Raw genomic sequence first — 27273 nt, forward strand, 5'->3', positions numbered from 1 at the left:
GTTCCCCATTTGGCTATAATATGACATCATTGTTGAAACATCAAACAAAAACAAAATAACTCTTCCTACTTCCGGGCCCCTTCGCCTACTTCCTTCACAGGTGTTACCGTCTACCGATGATCCTAAATAAGGCTCTGTTCCAGTGTACAGTGGTTCTCAAACAGTGGTTCTCAAACTTTTCAATTTTAAGTAAAATTAAGTAGTAGCCTTGCCGAGCCATGAGGCCCATAGGGCAGGAGCCTATCTCCTGTTTCTGTAGCGTGAGGCAGCTTGATGTACAAGTACACCCCCTGGGCATGACGCTAGTATGTCGCAGGGACTTTTAATGTCAAGGACCCTCTTAACTCTGAGGGTGTACAAAAGAAACCAATGTATTGCACTGTCAGAGTTACACACCCGTATATGGGGCCATTTGGAACCCACTCAAGGACACTTGAGACCCACTGGTGTAGCAGAGTGTTTCCAGTGAGCCAACATGCACAGCAGCAGCACCCTGACTGTCTGACCAGAATGGAACAGAGCCGTCGTTAGTATCATCCCTAACACCTGTAGTAGGGAAGGGGCCCGAAGTAGGAAGAGATATTCTGTGTGCGTCATAGAGCTTATTAAATATGACGGACCCAATGGAAACAAGCCATAGTGCTTTCTTGGGTTATAAATCCTTTTAGCAGACCTTGTATTAAACTGTACTTTCCTGTTCTTTTTTCTGGAAAAACTGTTAATACAAGCATTTAATCAATCAATTAACAATCAATCTGTAAGGAGACAAATGTTCAGAATGTGCAGAATGATACTCCTTATAAGCTTTCATATGCATTCCATTGTGGGTGGTTAGTTTGTTTTTTTAAGAAGAGGGAAATAGCCATTGAGATTTGAGAAGTATACATAGAGAAGAATGTGATGCCCTCTGTGTGCTATTCTACCTATCATGAACTTCTATAACAAAGCCACACTGCCCTCCAGTGGCAATGTATCCCTATACATCACATCAGGTGTGCAGCAGTTTTACACGAATACTTGAAACACATACATAATAATGATGACACACACACAGATCATTTCTTTACACTGGTCGATATATAATTGTGTTATTGTCAGAAACATAGTCATTTTAAATGTAACGCTAGTAGTGCTATAATAACTTCAGTCTGCCTTTTGTTTTGGGGAAAATGTGATACCTGCGTGCCGAGTCTTCCTGGATGCAGAAGACACCTGGATGCCGTTCTTTGGCGTCACCTAGTGGCTTCGAATGGTAACTTCATAATTGATGGTGGGCCTGTTACGAATGTGAAAAGCAACCTTTAGTAGCCTGTCGGTTTTAAAAGACCCGTCATCGTTGCGTTTGAGGTAAATACAGGCAGTAATCTCTCAATTCAAGCCAGGGCTCTATACACGTGGGCGATACATAAGTATAGAAAATGCTGCATTTCTGGAAAAAACCGAGCAGTTTTGTAATATTTTACTTCATGTTGTTGTTGTTCTTTCCATCATCTCGGGTTATCAGCATCGGATGCAAATAATGTAGGTGTTTTAGCTCTGGCCTGACATCAAGTAGAGGTCATAATAAATTAGGCCTATGGGGGACTTCTGCACATACATACCCAGCAGCAGAACTTCTTTAAGCCCAGGCTCGGACAATCAGAAGCAGATGTACCATTATGGTTCTGTTTCACAACAACCAGGTCGGTCGCGTGACATACCGATGCTGCTGAGAGGGGGTGTGGTGGTGTCACGTGGCGCAACTTTGAATTGCTGAGCTTTAACAAGGGCTGGCCAAACAAAAGTGTGTAGAACAGTTTTCAGTTCCAGCATCAATAGATCCGTTACCTGACTGCATAGAAAGCACCAGAGGATGGACGCAGCGTACAAGAAAATCAACGGGGACCATCAGCACCTGCATGATGAGGAGGATGGCAGAAGGGTAAACTAAATATATTTTTGCCTAATGGCTTTATAGATGTTTCACCATTTTGGATTATTTTGTGGATATGCTCAATGAAGTCAAACCAAGACATTTACATTATACCTTCATTCAATAAATCCATACATAAAATAAAGAAAGGAGGGGGAAAAGCGAATTGTATTTTATTTTATGATCGTTGTGTTTGACACTACTAGAATATTCAGCATTGTCATCAGAAGACAAAAGCATTTGAAGTGTTGTTTTTTTTTTATTGAATAAATCATGGCAAATTAAATATATATTTTATATGTATGTAGAATTATAAACAATATTGTGTGAAGTCAATACCGACTATGGACCAGGATAAGCGTATCAAACTGTGTGAGAGATCATATACAGTATGTATTGTATACACAGCTGCATGGAAGTGGGAAAGAATTAAACATTATATTGGTTTCTTTTAGACATTCCCAGACATTTGTGCGTACATGGAGAAAGATAATGTTCTCTGTTCAATCACATTTATGAAAGGAAAAAATAAACAATTAGGCTATAGGCCTACCCGAATAAAAGTAAGAGTTGGTATGAAGGCGAGAGGTGATTGGGGGGTGCGGGGGGGGGGGGGGGGTGTCTTAGGGAGGGAAGGTTAAAGGCGTGAGGGCAAGAAGGTGAAGTGTAGAATGTCATGGGTTCTAAATTCACACATTCCACGCAGTTACTTATGTGTGCACGGCAAGGCACACACACACACACACACACAGACCGCAGATGATCCGAGTGCACGCACGAGATGCTGACGTGCACATAAATAAACACAACACAGTCACAGGATCAAAGGTAGTGCAGTGGTCAAACAGGACCCGTGCCAGCTTGGCCTTGATTGTTGTTCCACAGGCCAGCTTGTTTAACTCAGAGAGCGTGTTCCACAGGCCAGTGTTTAACTCTGAGAGAGTGTTGTTCCACAGGCCAGTGTTTAACTCTGAGAGTGTGTTGTTCTACAGGCCAGTGTTTAACTCTGAGAGTGTGTTGTTCTACAGGCCAGTGTTTAACTCTGAGAGTGTGTTGTTCTACAGGCCAGTGTTTAACTCTGAGAGTGTGTTGCTCCACAGGCCAGTGTTTAACTCTGAGAGAGTGTTGTTCCACAGGCCAGTGTTTAACTCTGAGAGTGTGTTGTTCTACAGGCCAGTGTTTAACTCTGAGAGTGTGTTGCTCCACAGGCCAGTGTTTAACTCTGAGAGAGTGTTGTTCCACAGGCCAGTGTTTAACTCTGAGAGTGTGTTGTTCCACAGGCCAGTGTTTAACTCTGAGAGTGTGTTGTTCCACAGGCCAGTGTTTAACTCTGAGAGTGTGTTGCTCCACAGGCCAGTGTTTAACTCTGAGAGTGTGTTGTTCCACAGGCCAGTGTTTAACTCTGAGAGCATGTTGTTCCACAGGCCAGTGTTTAACTCTGAGAGTGTGTTGTTCCACAGGCCAGTGTTTAACTCTGAGAGTGTGTTGTTCTACAGGCCAGTGTTTAACTCTGAGAGTGTGTTGTTCCACAGGCCAGTGTTTAACTCTGAGAGTGTGTTGTTCTACAGGCCAGTGTTTAACTCTGAGAGTGTGTTGTTCCACAGGCCAGTGTTTAACTCTGAGAGTGTGTTGTTCTACAGGCCAGTGTTTAACTCTGAGAGCGTGCGAATGGTTCCATTTGTACCCTCTCTCTCTCTCTCTCTCTCTCTCTCTCTCTCTCTCTCTCTCTCTCTCTCTCCCTCTCAGAGATGGAGTTAGTGTTGTAATGTGACATAGTTGATTTAAACAGCCCCCTGCCCCCCCCCCCCCCCCCCCCCCCCCCTTGGCTGATATGACCCTCTCGCAGGTCAAATATTGACATACTGAAGTGCAGTGGCTCCCAAACCTTTCAGCCTGCGACCCAAAACAGAAATTAGACGCCCCGGGACCCAAACTATATTGAAAACACTTCTTAAACATTTGTTCTACTTTACGGATTTTTCTTTCATTTCTTCATAACATTACTGAAAAGAAATCATTGGATTTTGCTATTAATTCATGCTTTTGTTTTGGGAATGTTTTTTGAAAATGTTTTGAATGCTAGCTACACCTGGCCTACAGGGCACTGAATGCCCTGTAGGTCAGTTGTAGTTAATCAGTGCTGAGGACGTGTAAAGCTGCGCTTAATGGTACACCTATAAGTAATGGCTGCGCCCAGGGCACCCCTCCATGGATTCGTGTATAAATGGATAAAGTTGTTAAATGATGCTACATTAGGTACTTTTTCTGGGTACCCTCTGGGAACCCCCTTCCCAAGGACCCCTGTGGTCCCCGGGACCCCACTTTGGGTACCAATGGTATAGACCAGGGAATGTGGAGAAATAAAATTACTTTACAAATCAATGCTACCACAATACATGACATGACGACAAGTGAGGAGTGAACCGGTTTGAGTTCATGGCGGCGAGCTGAAAAATAAATCGCAAAATAGCTAGAGAGATATACAGCTCACGGACTGCACTTTTAATAAACGGTGCCTTATTGTGGACCTTCAGGATATGAGTTGTTATATTGAAAATGCACTTTTGGCAGAGAGTTCACAACATTTCGTTGGCAGGGTACTGCATCCTCCCACCCCCTGCTTGCTTGCTTGCTTATTTATGTATTATTTTGTAGGGAGAGGACATTACTTTTAGGCATTCACCCAGCAGATGGCTACTCAGATGAGCTATCAGGGGCAGCTGTTAGAGTTAAGTGTCATGCTCAGGGACGCTCTGAGACGAGCCAATTAAGGCTCAAAGTGACCTTCCAATTCCATTCTCTACACACTCAGCTGAATATTTACATAACTATATCTTGCTAAAGAGTATCTCTCTACCACCGTCTCTTCACACTCTGAGCCTTTCAGTCTGTAGCTCCCAGACTCTGGAATGCCCTGCCACAGGTCCTGAAAGAGGCGCAGCGCAGCGTCTGTGGGCATTTTTAAGAACCACTTAAAAACACTACTGTTGTCTCTTATTTTACCCCCCTTTTAAGTTGTTTATTAATTATTTCTGTGAACATAACCATGTGATCCCTTTCTTTGTATCTTAGTTATGTACTCAACCTATTGGTTTTATACCTGTATTTGTTTGTATGTCTGGCCTCGTGCAGGGGAAAGATAGTGGGTGCAGGTGGGGAGGATTGGGAAAGGAGTTGTGGGAGAAAATATCTCTTTCTGTGAAACTTGCATATGATGTCATGCTCATCATACTCTTTGAATAAAGTTTATTAAAAAAAAAAAAAAAAAAAAACACTACTGTTACGACATGCTTTCGCAGAATATCATTGAGAGTTAACACTCATGAATCAAGTTTTAACTGTGTACAATCAACGTGTCCTAGCTAGCTAAGCCTATACGGTAACAAGCACAGCATTCACAGACTGTTTTGCTGATCTTCTGCAGAAAAGAAGGGGCTCCATGTACCTGGAGGAAGAGACTGACAAGTCAGAAGGAGCTCTGTCCTGCATCTTCTCCCTGAAAGAGGAAGTCGGAGCCCTGGCCAAGGCTCTTAGGCTGTTTGAGGTACCGTATGTGCACGCACGCACGCATCTTTATTTGCGTTCACATTTAACAAGAAATTCTTGAATACAAACAATAGTATAGATGCGCAAACCGATACAGATCACAGATACAGGAAAGCATCGCCTCCTCCATATGTGACGACAGAATTTTGCCCATGCCTTAGCTCTCGGCTTGGGCATTCCTGGAATCTGCAGGCCTCTCACATTGCAGAGGCTTCCACATATGAACACAAGCAGTTTACATTTGTAACCAAGCTGTATAATACAGCATCAATATATAGCAGCATAATGCATCCTTAAGACGTTGGTACTTAAGCACCTTCTTCCAACACATTGCTCAAATTTAGAAATTAGATTAATTGTGCAGCACTATATTCTCTACTATCATGTCCTAACAACATCTGATGTATTAGCTTAGCTGTGACATCTGAAAAGGAAAATTTTTCATTTTTACACACTGTCACACACAAGAAAAGTAAAAGAAACTAGAAAAAGTGCCCTTCTGGGCACAGGTCTCCACCAGGAGGATAGGAATATTTAGGAGTAATATAAACATGTTTTTTGTTTGTTTGTTCCAATCTTTGCCAATCAGGATGGAATATGGGAAATGGTGCAGATCCGTGTTGATGGCACGCATGCACAATCCACCTGTTGGTGGCGCTATAACAGGGCAATGTGAAATGGGTGGGCTATATTCCTCAGCCTAGTAGGAAAGTGCGTGAAAGATTTCACGTGAAATTGCACGCTGCGTTCATGATTTGAGGTTTTTTGTTCAAAACAGGCCAATCCTGCAAAATTTGAAAGCCAATGTTAGCCAATTAGGATGGAATATGAAATATCAGACACATCCGTCTTGAGCACATGACTATGGAGATACTGTGTAATGATTTGCGGGATTTTTGGACAAAATCTGTAGGTGTACTGTGCAAAAACTTGTTTTGCACAACGCGGCCTCCTGGTGGCGCTATAACAGGCCGTTCTGGAAATTTTGGGGCAGAGGTTCATCGTTGGCATCCAGGGAGTGTGTGTGCAAAATGTGGCATCGACCGGGTTAACGGTGGCCGAGATTAGCTTCTAACGGACGGACGGACACACGGAGTGCAAAACATACTCTCTCCCCATGCCTTCGGCCTGGTGGAGACAAAAAAGACAAGTAAATTGTCATTCCATGAAGATTCTCACAACTCCTGTTTCCCAGGAAGGCAGCACTCTGCTGCTTCGCATTAAAGGTGACATTGCCCCTCACCCCAAGGCCATGCACAACTTCACAAGCGATGTTATGTAACACATTGCATAATGGGAGCCTGGTCTGGTTTCTTTAGTCTCAGGTGCCACTGGTCAGAAAGAATTATTCCGAGATGGTCAAGGACAGTAAATGAGCAAGCAAAGGTGCACTGTTCTCTGTAGACCTGGGACCATGCTCCTGTTCTGCAAAACCAGAGGAGGAATGTCATGAAGAAGTCCATTCATTAGAAGCTTTAGATACAATCAATAACAGTTTCTGAAAGTAAGTGTATCTCCATTAACCAATTATTCAACAAATAAAGTACAGGCTTAAACTGCATGTAAAACAGAGTGAGCTAAAGAAAAGAAAACTGTAGATATTATTTTTTAATGAATGAAGACATGACATGTACAGAGTCTGGGGTCTAAGTGTATAACCACCAAGTAATGTACTGTGTGTACATCATATGACAAAAAAGGAATAAAGGCTTTTCACATAATGTTTACAGATGAGTACTATAGACGAATAACAGTTTAATTCCAAATGTTATTCTGACCCCTCCAAGAAAAGTCGTCCTGTCGTCCTGACCCCTTATCCATCATTTATACATTATGGATAATTAGTGTGGACTTAAACTGTTATTCATGATGATTTGCACAATGTTTTATATAGATTACTAGGGTTTAGGGAATGACCCAGATAACAATATATTTAGATATTGCATTTAATTATTTGCTGTTTACTGTAGAGACTTAAAGTCCTAAAGAAAGTAAATTCAGAAGCGAAACATATATGAGGAGATTTTAACGTGCACAAGCTTGTGTAACTATTCCTGTGGTTTTCAAAGTGGGGTCCGGGGACCGCAAGGGGTCCTTAAGGGGATTCCAATTAAGGGCCCCCAGAAAAACAGTTAATTGACGTTTCTATTTGAAAATCGCTGATCTACTTAGTTCAAAATGCGTAACTGTGCAACTTGTAGATTGTCTATTTTTGATCATTTTCAACAACGCAACAACAACACATCTCTTATGGTGATAAGGAGTGACTGTCCATTTGTGATTTGCCAAATTGCCAACAAAAAAGGCCAGCCAGCCCAGGGTACACATTGTATTTTATTTACTTTGCCTGACTACGTGCACCGCTGCATGTAGTCAACACCGGCATTTAGCCTTCAAAACAGCAGCGATAACAAAGTTCGAGTTTGATGTCCCTGCAGGAAAAAATGTGGGAACAGTGGAATTGTTAAGCCCAAACCACACCAAAAGGTTCGGGTTGGGACAAAACGGTTTTTAAGGTAGACCACACCAATGCAACTCATTGCAACTCAATTAGTTGCATTGGTGTGCTTTACCTTAAAAACCTGTTTTGTCCAAACCCGACCCTTTGGTTTGGTTTGGTTTGGTTTGGTTTGGTTTGGTTTGGTTTGGTTTGGTTTGGTTTGGGCTTTAGGCCTATACACATTTTGACAAACAAACAGAAAAACTAAGATACAGTCAAATGTAACAAGATGTTCAGGAAATAACTTATTTCTTTAGGCCTATAGCGGTTATGAACTTTTTTCTTAGGCCTAGAGCGCTTATGAAAACCTTTTTTACGGGTGGGTTGAGATGTGGGAGAATGGCTTTAATCAATACCTGCTTTTGTAATCCTGCTATTGTGGTGGTAAACATGAGAATGCTCTCTGAACCTATGAGCTCCCTTTGCTCCGATCCACCCCCTGGGGCTCCACCCCCCCCCCCCCCCCCCCGCCTCTGACTTACTTGCTGCACAGTCACGATCCGCTCCCCTCACTCCCCTCCCCACTTTTCTATAAAGCATTATAATCTGGCCTAAAAACAACCATTAGCACACCCCTCGCGCCAAATAATTGTAGATTCTAGCAAAGAATTGTAGGCCCTACGAATCTCTCTCTCACACACACACACACACACACACACACGCACGCACGCATGCACACACACACACACACACACACACACACACCAACCGACGATGTAACCGTTTCATAATCGGAAGCAAGAATCACTTTTATTGTCACGTCGCAGGTTGACAGGTGTACCACAGTGGTATAGCACTGGTCCAGAGCTCTAAATGCCGTCACATTTAGAGCTATGTTACCGATGACTTCCGGGGCTCGCATAAATGCAGACCAGCCTCTCGTCTTTAGCCTAAATATAAAAAGAAAAAATTTGCTTGCTTCTCACCAATACAAAGGCGGGTTGTGAAAGCTTTGAGTCCCCCACCACATGTATAAAAGGTACTTTTTGGCCAGAAACGGATTTCTTTTCACTGGAGGAAAAATATTCTGTATGAGGGTTTTCTCATGGCAATATCGGTAGAGGGTCGCAGTGGAGTAACTAAAAGTATTTATTTTTCCCGGTGGAAAAATAATCGCTTTTTGGCCAAAAAGTACCTTTTTATACGTGTGGTGGGGGGCTCAGAGTGCTTCCACTAAGGAAAGTAGGCTTTCTAATGACAGAACCCGCCTTTGTATTGGTGAGAAGCAAAACGTTATTTTTATTTATAGGCTAAAGACGAGAGGCTGGTCTGCATTTATGCGAGGCCCGGAAGTCATCATCGGTAACATGGACCCTGTGGGCACTGTGGGTGAAGTTCGTGTTTGTGCAAGCTCCGTCGTTTTTGAGAGGGAAACAAAGAAGAGGTGGGATGGGGATTTGCATCCAATTTTGAATACCAGAATTGATATGCTAAAAAAGGAACACTATACTTCACGCTGAAACGATGGATTTGATAGAAAGAATGCATAATCTAGGTATTTATGTTTTCAACTAAGGGGTCACAGCCTAACATTCTCTAACCACCATACAGTTCAGAAGCCACTCCGGAGATCCAGTGCATGTGATGTTGGCAGTGTGGCCGTCACGTGAGGAGTGGCTTCCTATTTTTACCTCCTTTATGATGAATTCCTGTTCTGTTCTTTGGCTATATAGAAGTGTCTATTTGTACGTCTCTAAATGTTTTGATGAATTGAACATGGTGGACCCTCTTGTCAAGTGTAATGCTTAATTGGGTCGTCCACTCACAGTTAACAGTCTTTGTATTGAGTTTGTGCTTGAAATGTACTGTAATTCTGCAAACTGTTAATAAATATTTCAATCAATCAATAAACCAATCAATACATCAATACCTTCCCTAAGCGTATCATGACCAGCGTGTCATGACCAGCGGTGGACAAAACAGTTTTTTGTAGATTAAAAGCTGCAATGAATAGTTTTGGTTATTTTAACCCTTTTTAAGACCCTGGTGTCAGGTCGGACACCTACTAGGGGTGCGAGAAAAATAATCGATTCAAATATCGCAATTTGTTTAGTGCCACTATTCTTTTAATCGATTTTAACGTTCAGAATCAACATTTTTATTTTCACGTCAGAAAGACTGACTGACGTTATCTGGCTGCATTGGAAGTGTATATGATTCAACTTTTCGTGGTTTAGTAGGGAATGAGACATTACCCCATGCAGGTGAAGGAGTTTAAGTATCTCGGGGTATTGTTCACGAGTGAGTTGAGGACGGAGAAGAGATCAGCCAGAGAATCGGAGCAGCAGGGGCACTGTTGTGACAAAAAGAGTGCTAAGCCAGAAGGCAAAGCTCTCTGTTTACCGAGAAATCTTCGTTCCTACTCTCACCTATGGTAATAAGGTACCGAATACAAGCGGACGAAAGAGTTTTCTTCGACGGGTGGCTGGCATCTCCCTTAGAGATAGGGTCAGAAGTTGGAGCTGGAGAGGAGCCAGCTTAGGTGGTTCGGGCATCTGGTTAGGATGCCTCTCGGGCGTCTCCCTAGGTAGGTCCTCGAGGCGCGTCCCACCGGGAGGAGACCCCGGGGCAGACCAAGGCACAGATGGAGGGATCACACTGGCCTTGGAACTAACTAATGTTGTACTAATGAAGTAACTAATGTTGCTCTGGAGAGGGAAGTCTGGAGCTCTCTGGTGGAGCTGTTGCCCCCGCGACCCGACTACGGATAATATTGTTTATAATTGTTTTAAAATGTTCTAGTATAAAAAATATTAATCGAATTGGCACCCTATAGGTGCCAATTCGATTAATATTGTTTATACCCTATAGGCCTACAGTAGGTATCAAATTATATTTGATCGTATCGAATTGAGAAGCAATAAGGGAATTGTCCCACCCCTAACTGGTCGACAAGTATAGCCCCGGAAGCTCATAAACCCAATATCACAATAAACCCAAAGCGGGTGGGTATCCCCCCTTAGGTGAGCTGCAGATGTTTGATCTCCCTTGCGGGAGATTCTTATCCCAGGTCTTACAGTTGCAATTACCTCTCTCTGTCGGGAGAGGACATACAATGTACGGATTAAGCATGAAGCCAATTCTACAAATGTCTTCTGACCGGTTTTCAGAAAAATGGCTGTTGCTATAGTGGTGCTCAAACGTTTTCATGTCAAGGACCCCCAAAATGATGATTTATTTCATGGCTGCCGAGCCCCTTCTCAAAATATGCACATATACAGTACATGCATCCCAAAAGCAGATATATTTGAGTTAAAAATGTGAACTGGGGGGGTCCCAGCCTGAAAAGGTTGAGAACCATGCACTGCTCTATCTATTCCTTGTACTGTATGTGTCAAAGCACGCAGATGAAACCTGATTAATGACAGCTCATGACATGTAAGCGACCTATAGTTTTCTGATGATCGTGCTCTCTCATTCAAAGTGCATTCAATGCCGAAATAGTGTACAGCATTCACAGAAATGCGACTAACTGTAAACTCACTGACACCGAACAGATAATAGCATAACACGTGGTAGAATGGCAGAGGGATGCCAACCGTGGGGTGGGGAGCTTGGGGCCAGTGGTGTAAAGTAACTAAGTACATTTACTTTAAGTTCTGTATACTTACAGTAAGTACAGTTTTGAGGTATTTGTACTTTACTTAATCCATTTAGACCCGAGTTAAAAACATTCACTTTGAAAGAATATATATTCAAAGAATTGCGCCACATTTTAACGATTCTTCAAAAATAGCAGACCTACAAGCTCGTAGCATGAGCTTGTAGATCTGCTATTTTTCAATAGCTAAATTATAACATAATGTTTAAAACACCAAAAGGGGTTCCCGCCCAAAATGGGTTAAGTATTTCTAATTTCCAATTATTTGACTTCTACTCCACTACATCTCAGAGGCAATTATTGTATTTTTTTACTCCACTGCAATTATTTGAAAACTTTAGTTACCAGTTACTTTGTTAGATTTTGATTATCATTACAAAACGAAAACATACATTATAACCACATTGAGTACATTCTGCACATTGAGTACTTTCTGCTTTAGGTACTTTAAAGTACATTTTGATGCCAATACAACCGGTCCAACTCTTGTTCCAGAGTATTTCTAACATTGCAGTATTGATAACTTTTACTTGGGAGAACTTTTTCCACCACTGCTTGGGGGGCATAATTATGCTTACATGCGTATGGGGGTGAAAGCGGACCGACGTGGCCCCCACAGAGCCATGGTTGCTGGAATGGGAACCAGATGCATGGAGTCAAAAGGCAAAAGGGAAGGGCCGTCAGGCCCGCCTCTCTATTTGGCCTATGGTAGGCAGAGAATACTCCAACTCCCTCTCTCCCTCCCCAAAGTTACATAAACAAAAACACATTTTTGATCATAATTAGTGCATTAAAGATGACCGTGCCTGTTCTGGCACCAGTCAGCGCCCGGGCCTGTCAGCAGCGATGTGCGTGTAAAACACCAATGCGCGTGCATGGTACAGAATGCAGAATCAAGTCCAAAGCAAAGAAAGCTGGAAAACATCCCAGCACGTTTTTTTTTTGTGTTCATGTTCCCGAATGTTAAAAATGTGTTAAGTGTATGACAGGATGATTTATCTGGAAGTTTTGCAGATGATTCCTAAACCGCTCCAAGATGTTCTGAACCCCTTTTACAACTTTTGTAACTTTTATATTCTGACCATCCGAGCCACCATCAATTAACTGAGAGCGTTCTAGCAGTCTGACCCTAGCTGGGCCTGGGGCATATCGTCTGACCATGCTTAAATAAGCACACATCGCCCTCTGGTGGTCAAACTAAGACAATTCTTATATTGCTGATCTTCAGACAACTGACACTTTGTTACTCTTCCCCACTGTTAAATTGATGTTTATTTATTTTTTGGTAAATGATTTCAATCAGCCGGCCACTATATGAAAAAAGGATTATACAGCTGAAATGCTGATTCACATTCCAAATAAAACAATGAATCAATCTATCTATCTATCTATCTATAATATTCATTTGTGTTGATATTTCCCACAGTCCTGTCATCTCGTCTGTGTCTTTAACAACAGGAGAAGGGCATCAACCTGACGCACATCGAGTCGCGTCCGTCACGGAAGAACAAAGAGGAGTTTGAGTTCCTCTGCAGCCTGGACCCCAACTGCTCCCAGGTGCTGGAGGACGTCATCGACGGCCTGCGCACGCAAATCAGTGGGAGCGTGCACGAGCTCACACGCAACAAAAAGAAGGACACAGGTGTGTGTGTGTGTGTGTGTGTGTATAAGAGTGCCTAACATGGCTTATTACTGGCGATGCACGATATAATCGGCAGCGTATTGAACGCGGCGATATTGGTATCGGGTATAATCCAGAATATTTTCACCGATATTGATGACGCAATAATAATGTGACCGGTGACCGTCAATGGCGTTGTACTCACAGAGCAGACAGTTAGCCTGTCTGTGTCTCTATAAGAGCATCAGCTGTTAGTGGGGAGGGTGGCTTATACCATCTACTTTCACCAGCAAAACAAAAGTGCAATATAAAAGTTTAATATAAATATAATATAATAATGTCATATATCGGTATCGGCATATCGGTCATAATTTCAATATCATGCATCCCTAGTTCCTACTTATTACACAAATCTTGGAGGATCATCTCAAAATTGTTGAAATGTGAAATATTTGTATTGTTTCATTTAAGATTCTAATACCTCATTGCAAACTGCTGTATACAGTATAGGTGTTGATATAGCCCATTGCCCGATGGTTCATGGCCACAAGATGGTACAATTTGGCTATTACAATGCAGAGCCATTGGGGCCAGTGGTGTAAAGTAACTAAGTACCAAGTATACTAAGTATTTACTTTAAGTTCTGTACTTACAGTAAGTACAGTTTTGAGGTATTTGTACTTTACTTAAGTATTTCTAATTTCCAATTATGTTACTTCCACTACATCTCAGAGGCAATTATTGTATTTTTACGCCAAAGTGGCTGAATGGCCACTTTACGTCTGAGATTAGTGTCCATTGTCTTAACGACTAATGCATGATGAGATGTATGGCTATATTGTCAAGCGGCATCACGACACATTTGTAGATTTCACCCATTGTTTTTTTAATTATATTTTTGGGTCTTTTTTGCCTTTATTGATAGATTCACAGTAATTCATCATAGGAAACAGGGAGAGAGATGGGGGCTGGGGGGGGGGGGGAGACACACACAGCAAAGCAATTACCAGCCTATAGGTCCCTGGACCGTTATTATTTTATTTTATTAAAAAGAACACGCTTCTCGATTCTGTTCTATCGTAATTAATGGAAGAAGATAATTGACCGTTATAGAGCCGCACCACAGGGCCTGATAAAGATGGTGGCCTGTCAGGTCAGCGGCACCAACGATCCCCATTCATGACACGCTTGTCCATTCTATTATGTAAAACATGTTTCCGTAATTATGACTCTAATTGTTGATTTTGGTCACAACATTCATTGTCTTGGAGTCCCAAGTGCGCCAGTTGCCCGTTTCTTTTTATATATATCCGCTTACCCCGCGCTGTAACGAATAAAGGGTAAGACAGTTCCTTTATCAAATGAACTGAATGTTTTGGTGTTTTTTATGATTTGCCCCAGCCAGACAGCGTTAATGGACAAGCCAGCGTCGCCGCTGAGACCGATGGTCTGGCCAGAGCCTTTATTAGTTGTTTCCAGAATGACATTAGTTTAGTTACTGAGGACCAACAGGCCTGTCAGGAACAGAGGGACCCTGTGTCCTGCCTCCAACCCCCTGCAGAACAGCTCCCAGCACTGTGACAGACTTAGACCCCGGCCAAGAGACACCACCAAGGTCACGGCAGGCTGAGACGGACAGGGCCACCAAGGAGCGTCCTTTGACCTCAGTGTTGCCAATGTGGTCTCGGCCGTCGCGGGGTCAAGTGGACGCGGAGATATTTATGGCCTGTTGTGGAGATAGCCTGTTTGCGGAGGGGCCATATTGTCCGCCCTCCTCGGGGCCTCAGGCTGGACCACACGGCTCAAAATGTAGATTGAATGATTGCGCCCCAGTGTTTTTGAGCGCCATAAATCCACATGAGATGAACAGATGACCCCGACTCGCTGCTCTGCTCACTGTCAAAATGTCTCATCTTCCTCTCCGGCACAAAAGCCCGCCTAAGCCCAGCGAGATGGTCCACATCAATATTAATTTGTTTCCATTTAGTGTTGAATTATTACTGTACGTTAACACAGAGAAGTCAGGGGGCACGGTGGCAGAGATAAGTGGACAACCAGACAAATCAATGGAAGACATTTTAAGGTTGCACGCTTATCAAATTAAGTCAATCTTTTATTAATAAATCTGCTCTCAAAACCCCATCTACACAGTTAAATCCTCATACATTTGTAACTCCAGGAGTGAACAAATATTACCAAGTAGGTATAATAATAATAATACCAGTTATATATTACATACACTTATTGCAATGTTATTGTTGCTGGTAAGGCTGGAAATTCTTTGTCGATTTTCATTAATTTTAATGAATACATTTAGTTATTTTAACCGGTTTGTATGGTACATTGATATATTAATAATAATGTAGGCTAATGTTTTCGATGAATTGAGTACAAAATTACCCCAATTGAAAAGTTTTCAAATCCTCTTAGCAGACTTAGTACTGAACTGTACTTTCATGTGTTTTTTTTTCTCCTGCCAACTGAAACCAATCAATCAAACAAGCACATCTGCAATGGTTGGTGTTGCATACGCCTATTAGTTGACAAGAAGTATGGCCTGAGGCTCATAAGTTCAATATATTGGCCATAAAAGTGGGCATTGTCTTTTTGATATGCGGTAGAAATGTGGTCTCATGCGAAAGGCCCAGGTCGAATCCTGGGTAGGACGTGTCGTGCAGCTTTTACCCATTACTCTAAATGTAGTTCCAGGGACCCACCAGAAGCGAAGATTTGAGTTAAAAAACGTTCGCTCTGAATGAATATATATTCAAAGATTTGAGACACATTTTCACGATAAAAAAAAATTAGCAGATGTACAAGCTCAATAGTTATAAAAGTATAACATAATACTTATACAACACCAAAAGGGGTTTGTGTCCTGGATGGGTTAAGAAAATGCTTCTCTTAGATCAGGTAAAACTTTTTTTTTTAATTTAACGAGGAAATGTTGACGTGATTTATGGTTGCTCCTCAGTGCCTTGGTTTCCCAACGACATCCAGGACCTGGATCGCTTCGCCAACCAGATTCTGAGTTACGGCTCCGAGCTGGACTCTGATCACCCTGTAAGGACACTCACCCCTCCTCACTGTCTGTTTGTTTGTATAGTTGTGTGTGAGTGTGTGCACGTGCGTGCGTGCGCGCGCACATGTGTGTTTGGCTGTATTCACGTGTTTTCTTGTGTGTCCACTGTCCACCCACACCCACGTCTTTTATGAAAGACCTGTGCGGAGATGACAGGGCCCACTCTGCCCATCAGTCCATTCTAATGGAAACGATATCCCGGCGCCCACAAATTGATGTCATTGCTTTAAATGAGCCCCCTATAATTATAGATAATTGCTCCCTTTTGCCACCGCCATTAAAGCAAAATGTATTCATCATAAACCCGGGGGGGGGGAAAAACCACTCAGGTACTACAAAGGCTTCATTTGAATATTGTGTTTGCGTGCTGTTATTAGAGAGGGAGAGCATAAATTGTTGTTATGGGGTTTTAAATAGCCTTAGCAGACGAGGTCCACTCTTTGATTTACTTATATGAGCAACTAAATACTGGTCATAAGATCTAACATGGCTTTCTTTTGTGTTTGTGCACACTAGGGCTTCATAGATCCTGTGTACAGAGCACGTAGGAAGGAGTTCGCCGACATCGCCTACAACTACAGACAGTAATTCTCCCCTTTTTATTAGATGTCTTTTCCTCAGAGTTAATTCACCTTTCAACTTTAACCGAGCTTTAACTTTCTCACATGGTACTGTATTTATGTGAAGGAGAAGGACACAGGGATGTTCAGAGAGCCCAGCAGACAAGAAACCTTCACCCTTTCCTTTTCTTTTTAATGGTACTATAGTCTGTATACCATGTGAGAATGTGTGACAGACTTCACTTCTGATTCTTTCCACGCTCGCTTTGCAGTTTGCACGCTCGCTTTGCCTTCTATTGTAAAACAAATGGGGGGGAAATTATACAGGGGTTGATCTGAAGGCTCCCTGTTGGGAGTGTAATTCATTCATAGCCACTACGCCCAACGAAACGCCCACCAGGCACACATAAGTGTAGGATAGTGACAATTAATGCCACAAACTGCCCTCTGCCATCTACGTCCTGTGTGTGTCAATGTGTCCATGCATTCTTGCATGTACACGTGCATGTGCATGCCGTCCCATTTGACGAACTAATGTTCTGTATTTTGCACAGTATAGACAACTCATTCTCTCTCCCAAATTGTTATTGTAAAGTTGATCGATTATAGCAAAGTCCGAAAGTGAAAACTCTGTCTCCATGTCGCCTCAATGTAAAACAGATTTACAAAAATACATTAAATGTATTTTTTGTAAAACAGTAAAAACACAATCTAGGGAAATACGTAATCCGAGATAAAACTATGCGTCGGTGGTTTATCTATAAACAATGACCACTCAGCCATACATTATCCGGCTTACATAATCACCAGTAGGTGCAATGGAGCCAGTGGACTCTACTGGAGCCTACTGGCTGCGATTAGGAAACTTTACTTTATGTTTACTAGGCATGTAACGATTGACTCAACTCACGATACGATTCGTATCACGATATGAGGTTCACGATACGATTTTTCACGATATAATTTTATATAATTTGAGATCTGAGATTTTTTATTTAACTACATTGCAAAAGAAGTAGCATTACTGTTTTTTTACAGAAACATAATTGCCTTCCTTGATGAGCATCAACGACCATCATCACCTGGGCACAGTCACAGACACACACAGCTCCCCTCTACAGTGCTCTACTACTGAAAGTGACTATCATTTCTCTTGAAAGGCACTTGAATATGATGGAATATGACTAAAGCTCAAATTTCACATCACACACTACCCCCCCAAAACAAAATATTAAAAAAAAGGTTATATTTTTGGAAAATCGATTGTTTTATTTCAATGAATCGATTCATATTGTTCGGGATTAATATCGATATACGATATATCGTTACATGCCTAATGTTTACGTGCGTGGCCTGTTAAGACTGAGGTTAGGGTTTAGATTTAGGGTGAGTAGTACCAGTCAGACGACGCCGGCTGACAACAACGTCTCCGTTCCAGCAGAGCCCCCTGGGCTCCATTGCATGGTCTTAATGATAAGTAACCTACTGGTTGATCTGGGTTGATAACATTGGAATCCGCTACCATCCGTTCTCTAACCCTCTGTCCTTGTCCTATAGTGGCCAGGTCATTCCCAGGGTTGAGTACACAGAAGCAGAGAAGGCCACGTGGGGCACAGTGTTCAAGGAGCTGAAGACTCTGTACCCGACGCACGCGTGCCGCGAACACAACCGCGTGTTCCCCCTGCTGGAGCAGTACTGTGGCTACAGACAGGACAACATCCCCCAGCTGGAGGACATCTCACGCTTTCTGCAGTGTAAGACAGTGTTTCCCAATTTAATTTCAAGGACACTTAGTGTGGTATGCATTAGGCCACAGAGCCCCATAACTCTGAGAGCGTATAGATTGAACTAAATGGTTTACCAAATATCAATCGTTTAGCTGGGGACCCCCTGGCAGAGCCTTAGATATAGACAGAGTTACGCAAACTGCGTGCACTTCATGGGGCCAGTCCAATGCCTACATAGACTACGCATTGAGCGTGGGGACAATCAACTGGGCCAAGTCCTGGACCGGAAGTAGGCAGAAATGCATTGGACTCAGGCAACAACCCAGCTTTAATGAGTTTAAATCCCTTTGTTTAAAATTGTTTTGTATAGTAATAGTACAACATAAACATTAAAAGACTTTAGTTGTTACTGTACAATACTTTAAAACAGTTGTCATGTTGCACACATGCTTAAAATAGCTCTTGTTTGCGCCGCCCTCGTTGAAAACAATGTATTTCCAACTCCAGCTTGGCTCAGTTCAGGCTGCACGAACAGGGGGTTTCTGCCCCCTCTATATCGTAACTCATATTAGATGGCTCTGCCCCCTGGGATACCTTCAAAGACCTGGAATTACCCAGACCCCACTTTGTAACCTCCATGTTGACCCCACTAAAACATTCGGGACAACGCTCCACACATCCCAGACTCTTCTCCCTTCTGGCTCCCAAACTATGGAATGAACTCCCAATTGCAATTAGAACTGCAGACTCACTCCCAATCTTCCGCCATATAGTCTGAAAACTCACCTCTTCAGAGTCTTCAGACTCCACCGTACACGCCGGAGCTCCACTGCAGGCATTGTGCGTCCGCCAGCGTCACGTCATCATCAAAGCAGGGAATAATAAACCGACGGTTTATTTTGAGACGCCGTCCAAACGCAATGTGACGCGACGCACTCAGTGGAGCCCCGGCCTTTAGCCCGTAGCACTTGCCGTGGCACTTGCCCTATAGCCTCGAGGAGGCGTATGCAAGTGATAAATATGTCATGTAAACATGTTATGTAGTAGACAGATGCCATGTCATTATGGGTCTGGCATTCTATAGTGTTTATAGTTTCAATGTAATGCACGGATGTTCTACTGACGATAGGTTCTTAGTTTACTTATGATCCTAGGTGACTATTTCTATGCATTTGATGTTATTATCTTGTGTTGTTCTTGCTCATTGTATGTCGCTCTGGATTAGGAGCATCTGCTAAATCCACCGAGTGCAACTAAATGTAATGCCTCAACTCCTACAATTCCAAATGCTTATCAGGGTGAGGGGTTCCCAGTTCAAATATAATTATTATGAGGGGGTCCCCAGTTCAAATATAATTATTATGAGGGGGTCCCCAGTTCAAATATAATTATTATGAGGGGGTCCCCAGTTCAAACATTATTATTTTGGGGTTGGGGTTCCCAACTCCCCAGTTAAAATTGATTATTTTGGGGGGTCACGCCCTGGAAAAGGTTGAAAAACCACTGATCTAGATACAGTAATGGTCTCTTCCTCCATTCCATTTGTAGACATAAAGATGGGGGGTTTCCCCTCTAGTAGTAGTAGTAGCGTGTACCAGTGAATGTGGGAAGCAAGGCTTGATCTAAAGGCCCAACTACTTCCTACCCCGTCCACAATGCACCTACTGTACGTAACAGTGTTGTTTTTGGCAGCAAATGTCTATTTTAGTTTAGTCATAGTCTTTGGACTGAAACTTCATTTAGTTTTAGTCACATTTTAGTCAACTGGAATGTCTTAGCGTTAGTCTAGTTTTAGTCGGCGAAAACAACACCGGTATACATAACATGACACACTCACCTCCTCTCTCCGTCCACTCCTTTGATCTGCAGCGTGCACCGGCTTCCGGCTGCGCCCCGTGGCCGGCCTGCTGTCCTCCCGGGACTTCCTGGCCGGGCTAGCCTTCCGTGTCTTCCATTCCACGCAGTACATCCGCCACGGGTCCAAGCCCATGTACACGCCCGAGCCGTGAGTTTCGTGTCTCGCGGGCGGCGGTCCGTCAGCTGTCTGTGGAGTAAAAAACAAAACAGATAATGTTTTGAGGAGACTGAATTAACATTGATGGTGTGTTCACTTTGCAGGGATATTTGCCATGAACTCCTCGGACATGTTCCTCTGTTTGCGGACCCCAGCTTTGCCCAGTTCTCACAGGTAATTGAAGCTCCTATATACCTTCACGAGATGAAGGGTTTTGCAATGTCTGAGTTGTGGTACAACACAACATCTACAAAATGGAATCATATCAAATTGATATGATTCCATTTTGTAGATGTTGTGTTGTACCACATATAAATGAAATATAGAATGATTGATATTATCAATCATTCTATATTTCATTTATATGGGATTATATATAATTCCATTATTTGAAAATAAACACTTTCATCCCTTACAAGGCTTACATGTTAATCTTGTTAAAGGGATATTTCACTTTAAAATAAAACAAACATTACAAAATATATAAAAAGAAATGAAAAAAGTTATGGAAAAAACATGGACCCCTCACACATTGTACCCTATTCGACCATTTGAAAATAGCCGATCTACAGCTCACAATGCGTCACGATGCAACCCATTGTGAGCTTGTAGACCTGTTATTTTCAAAAGACAATTATTGTACATTTGAAAACTTTCAAATGGGACACTCATTTACCGGTAGTACTTTTGATAACAATACTTTGACTTTTTAGTCAAGTACATTTTGAATTCCAGACTTTTACTACATTGCAGTATTGATTTGATACTTCTACTTACTTAAGTAAGTAAGATGTCAGTATATTTTCCACCATGTATATATATATATATATTATATATGCCTCTTATGTGATATTCTTTGTCCATGCTCTGTTCCATATAGGAAATCGGTCTAGCCTCCCTCGGTGCACCCGATGAGTACATTGAGAAACTTGCAACTGTAAGTAACATCTTGTACAAGAAAGTCCATAAATATTACAGCCAGAGCCAGCCAAGTCAATAGAATATTACCAACCACATAGATATTGTGTCACGTGTAGGTGAGGTAAGGACCCAAACGCAGGACAGCCAGGCATGTAGTGTTCGAAACCATGAATTGGTGTTTTAATACAGAAGACAGGTGAACATGAACAACTTAAAACAGACTGAAACAGGTGACAGGATACAATGACTCAACAAGGACTGACTGGGGAACAAGACTGATATACACATGAGGGTTGATTACAAAATGAGACACAGCTGGAACAAACAAACATAGAACCATAAAAACTAGACCAGGGAACAATACATAGAAATACAAGACCTAGACTACAATGAATGACAAAAGTCTGACTGTGACATATTTAGGTAATACATTTACTTTTGTTTTAAATGCACTGAGCTGGTTTGCAATTCAATTTTGTTGTCTCGTACAATGACAATAAAGATATTCTGATTCTGATATATTATTATTGTTGTCATGTTGACTAAATGTATTGATTCAAATTATCCGTACTAATGACACGGATTAGAAGAGCCTGATGAGTTTCCTTACACTTAAACCCTACAGTATATCGTCTCTGTCGGGTGGAAACCTCATATGTTCAAAACGGTTACTTTCAAATTCAATTCAAAAATAGCAAAAGTAGAAGATCTACAAGCTGAAAGCGCCTCGCTTCACATTTCGAGCATGCAGATCTGCTACTTTTGATGTGTGACGCTGTAGTACGAGGATCAACGAGGGCATAATTTCACGAGAAACACACAAAAAGTTAAAATACGGCATGGAGATGGGTTTCTGCCGGACTATACTTAAATTAGATCTGCTATTTTCGCGGAATGTTATTATTTATAACTAATATTTTTTGTAATTAAGACGGAAAAATTACCATGTATGGCGCCAGAATTTGAAGAATACCATGCATGTATGGCGCTGAAATTTGAGAACGGAAAGATTACCATGGGTGGCGCCGAAATTGGCGCTGTTATTGGCCGTTGTGATTGACTGGAAGGTGTGCCATTCTGTGCTGTGATAGGCTAAGCAATGCATCGCATAACTGGTGTGCCACAGCGGTCACCCGTTATGGTTGCATATATTCCGTGCTCAAAACTTGAGGACAGATCCCGGACCCTCCTTAACTACTTATTATAATGTTTATTATGTCTATTATGACATGACCAGAAGAGGGTCCGCCACCATGCTCACGTGGTTAAAGCTGCGTAGTTGACATGGGTGCTCGTTCGATATGAATCATGTTGTGATCGTTCCTCACATCTCTCTTTAGGTCTACTGGTTCACTGTGGAGTTTGGCCTGTGTAAGCAGGGCTCTGAGCTAAAGGCCTATGGTGCTGGACTGCTGTCATCATTCGGGGAGCTGCAGGTGAGATCGCTGTGTTCATATTAGTCGTCATCGTATAGTCACGCGTTCGCTGAAACCATCCATTCCATAAAGGAAGAGCGATATACAGTGTTTCTGGTATTGGGTCACTTTTTGTCTATGCATTCAGTGTCAGTAGTTCTTGCCCATTGTTGACATATTTGCCTATAGTTGCACAAATTAATGCTTAATTCATGCTCTGTCGCACAACGGTTTCGTGGGCCCGAAGATAGCCGATCCACAACATCGGAACTTGTGAGCTTGTGCATCGGCTACCACGTGTCGCATGGCGAAGTAGGAATGGGGCTAGAGAGTTGCTCGTGTGCGGTGTCAGACAGGCAGTGGGTTTAGTGGTTCACCCTGGATGTGAAGTGTGTCACTGGGGGAGAGACTCAGCGACTGGTGGAGAGTAGGTTAGTGGGTTCACAGCAGGGGAGACGACTTTTTTATTTTATTTTTATTAAGCTTAAAGGACCACTTCACCACTTTTCAACCTATCTTCATAGGTCCTCACTAATAATCATGAAAAAAATGACGCAATTATTTTCTACTCGGTCTGTGTCTCATAGGAGGGCTGTGGGCAGTTCTCTCAAGATAATGAAAATCTATACATTTTAGTAAAAAAATCTTGTTTAAAAAAATAATCTGCCTAATGATGATGTCACTGGAAGACGGTTTCTAAACTGCCCACAGCCCTCCTATGAGACACGGACTGAGTAGAAAAGAATCGTGCCATTTTATCATGATTATTAGTGAGGACCTATTATATGAAGACAGGTTGAAAAGTGGTGAAGTGGTCCTTTAAGCAGATACAGGCTATGAGAAAAACACATTCAAAGAGCCTATCAATGATCTGCAGCTACTCAGTACAGTACAGTACAGTACAGTACAGTATGACATGACATGCACTCGTATATCTCAATAATGTTGAGAGTTACGTCAGACACTGTCGGCAGAGGATGTACGCTCCACCGGAGCCCCGGCCCACACTGCACTTCCTGTTTACTGTCGGGCCTGATGCCGGGAGCGCAGAATTTCATTAACAAATTTGCATTCAATTTTATAATTACATAAATATATCCATGGCAATGTTTTTCTTTTTGTTTACACACAATTAATTTGTTCTTGTAATTTTGATCATAAGACCCAATTACTGAATGTCAAGTCTCTATAGGTTTTCTTCAGAATATGTATGACACTTATTTACTATGGCACATGAGGAGTCCAACTAGTACTAGTTCCCAAATGTTTTATTTGCGAGGACCCCCTCAACTCAAAAGGAATCAAATGTAGGCTACAAATGGAACCGTACTGGTCCATTTGTACACTTTCAGAGTTACAGTAGACATGTTATGGCCATTCAGGGCTATATATGTGTTTCTGGTAATATTATTATCTGATCTGTTTGTATGTCTGTGGCAGAAATGTAATTTTGAAAAGAAATGTCCACCACAAGCCAGCAATGGCCAGAAATCCTTTGGTTAGTTACATTTATGTGTTTTCCAGTATTGACCCCTGCTTGTCACAGCCAGAAAGATAAAACAAAGCTTTAGGTTACCGGTAGTTCAAATACTTTTCTGTGTTTTCCAGTATTGCCTGACAGACAAACCCACAATCCTACCCTTTGACCCAGAGAAGACCAGCCTCCAGAAATATCCAATCACAGAGTTCCAGCCTGTTTACTTTGTTGCAGAGACCTTTGAGGACGCCAAGGAGAAAGTCAGGTAGGCCTATAGCCTATACACCGGTTGGTTTTCAACCCTTTTCATTTCAAGGCCCATTATTTATTCGGAATTGGAGCCACGGACCACCATTCTCAGACCTCTCAGATGTCATCTTATTGAGGCCTCCTATGTCCAGCGTTGAGGGTTTGTGTAGACACAAACATTGAATTCCATTGTCAATGAATGGTCAGCTTTGAGTGTTGTGTTGTGAACACAAACTGGTCATATTATTTGCGTCCTCACTTTTGTCTTCAGTGTTTGTGTTACACAATGTAACACAAACACTGAAGACAAAAGTGAGGACTCAAATTGTGATTGGCCGGAATGAGATGATGTATGATGATAAGCAAGAGCGCCCCTCACTTCACATGGGTGTGATTCTTTTTATAATGCATATGAAAACAGTCTGCAGACTCACACGATGTTGCATCGCGGGCACATTGTGAGTTAATTTGTCGTAAGTACTGTATGAACAGATTGAGCAGTTAATTGATTAATAACTAACTAAGGTGACTAACTAACATTGATGTCACTTCTCACCACAGGAGATTTGCAGCCACCATCCCCAGACCATTCACTGTCCGTTACAACCCCTACACCCAAAGCATTGAAGTCCTGGATAGCACCCAACAGCTTACAAACCTGGCTGACAGCATTAACAGTATGTGCATCCCAGCCATGGGTCCCTATACAGTACATTGATTGATTGATTGATTGATTGATTGATTGATTGATTGATTGATTGATAAATGTATTCACAGTATGTAGAATGGGTATACATTTCAACAAAAGTACAGGTCAATACAAAAACTGCTACGAGGATAAAACCAGAAAAGGCCTGTTTATATCAGGGTCCTCCATTTTCAATTTACAGGAAAATTTAAAGACGTACAAATAAATTATACTCTTCTATGCAAAAAAGAAATCATCACTCATAATATATAGCCTACAGTTTAAAACTAACAAAAAAGTACAGTATGGGAAAAAAGAGGGGGGGGGCATTATTTTATAGGGGTGTTGACGTGACATCACTCCATAGACATTACATGTTAAAAGACCTACATTCAGAAGCCACAAACAACGCTTTTTCTGAAGGTAAACTTTATTCTATTTGTGTTAGCTGTCTTACCATCTTGTTTTCTTCATAATAATATTGGTCTTTTACATTTTAACATTTAGAAACGGCCTTAAATGGTGCAGAGAAAGCAGGTAGGGATGTAGCTCTGGTCCATGAGTAAGGCTATGGACCAGAGCTGCATCCCTACCTTTTTCAATTTTTTTCTTCAAAATGGCACATTGCTGTCCAGAGGCAAGGGCAGGTGGTGCTCTAGCACCCCCTAGTGTCTATCTGTGCACGCCACTGTAAGATAGGACATTATATTATGAATCGCAGCTGGCTTAGATAGCATTTGACACAGACTTATAGCATGTTATGTAGACAGCACTATAATTGTATTGTATATAGTCATAGCACGCCATAGTACATATGTATAGCATAGTAGTAAATATGTATAGTTTATATGTATAGTGTATGTATAGTTTCATTATATAGATACTCCACTTTCTTAGCTTACGCATGTTTCATGATATTGATAAATGCTTTTATGTGATGTATTCCCATGCTTTTGTTCTTGCTTAAATGTAAGTCGCTCTGGATTAAGAGCGTCTGCTAAATGCCTAAATTGTAAATTGTAAATATATTTTAGTCAATGTAGTGTCTTCCATCTATTATTGCACTTCCCCTTTGAAACATGTCTTTGTTTGCTTTGTTTCAGGTGAGATGGGAATCCTGTGCAATGCCCTGCGGAAACTGGAGTAAGCCAGAGTGGACATGGTCTTTGTGCTGATCGATGCGCTCAGACAGAATCTCTCATTTCTTTGATAGAAACTGTAATTTGTTAATGATATCTCTTCAAGATATTAGCAGGCATGTCGATTACTTTCCTTATATACATTTCAAAGAATTATGCAAGACAATAATGACAATACAGTATAGGCTATGGCTGTAATACCAAATATAAGAAACATATTTTTAGTATTTTGTTGTCGATAGTATACACACACTATGGTAAAACTATTATTCAAAACATAATAACCACTGTTTCCTCTAATAGCTACAATTGTAATCTTATTGTAAATAGTAGGCTAATCTATATATATATATATATTATTTTTTTCTTCATATGTGGAAGATTTTTGTTAATCTGTAGAAACAAATGATCAACATTTTTAGTACGTTTAGGCCAGCAGCTCATATCCATTCATTAATAGTGCAGAGTGCTATAAAAAAGGCTTAGGCTATACATCAGCTAATGGTTAAAATATATATGCTTCAATGGGTAACATAAGGCAACAGAAGTTAAAATCGACGGGTGTTAATTTTACTCTGAGAGAGCACTAATGGCACCAAATGGACCGCTAATGTTCTCTCTCTCTCTCTCTCTCTCTCTCTCTCTCTCTCTCAGAGTTCTCTCACTGAGGGGTTTACTTTTAGTTGGACAATTTTCCTACAGGGCGTTGATGTATGAGTGAGTTTGTCTCCCTTTTAGCGAAATGAAATGTGCTGTATGTATGCACGAACTGTTTTGTAATTGACGTGACAAATAAATACCATTTACTGTTGTACTTTTAA

The 27273-nt window shown here is 41.7% G+C and overlaps 1 protein-coding gene across 1 annotated transcript; it reads left to right on the top strand.

Annotated features, from left to right (window-relative positions):
- Positions 1–1763: 1763 nt before the first annotated feature.
- On the top strand, positions 1764–27273 carry pah (phenylalanine hydroxylase). Its single transcript, XM_083758176.1, has 13 exons — positions 1764–1921; positions 5337–5456; positions 13018–13201; positions 16155–16243; positions 16779–16846; positions 18380–18576; positions 20419–20554; positions 20668–20737; positions 21444–21500; positions 22825–22920; positions 24508–24641; positions 25187–25302; positions 26417–27273. Exons 1-13 carry the CDS (start codon positions 1853–1855, stop codon positions 26458–26460), a joined length of 1380 nt encoding a protein of 459 aa, XP_083614302.1. The 5' UTR covers positions 1764–1852; the 3' UTR covers positions 26461–27273.

This window comes from Protomyctophum parallelum (genome assembly GCF_964188405.1).
Source record: "Protomyctophum parallelum genome assembly, chromosome: 22".
Lineage (NCBI taxonomy): Eukaryota > Metazoa > Chordata > Actinopteri > Myctophiformes > Myctophidae > Protomyctophum > Protomyctophum parallelum.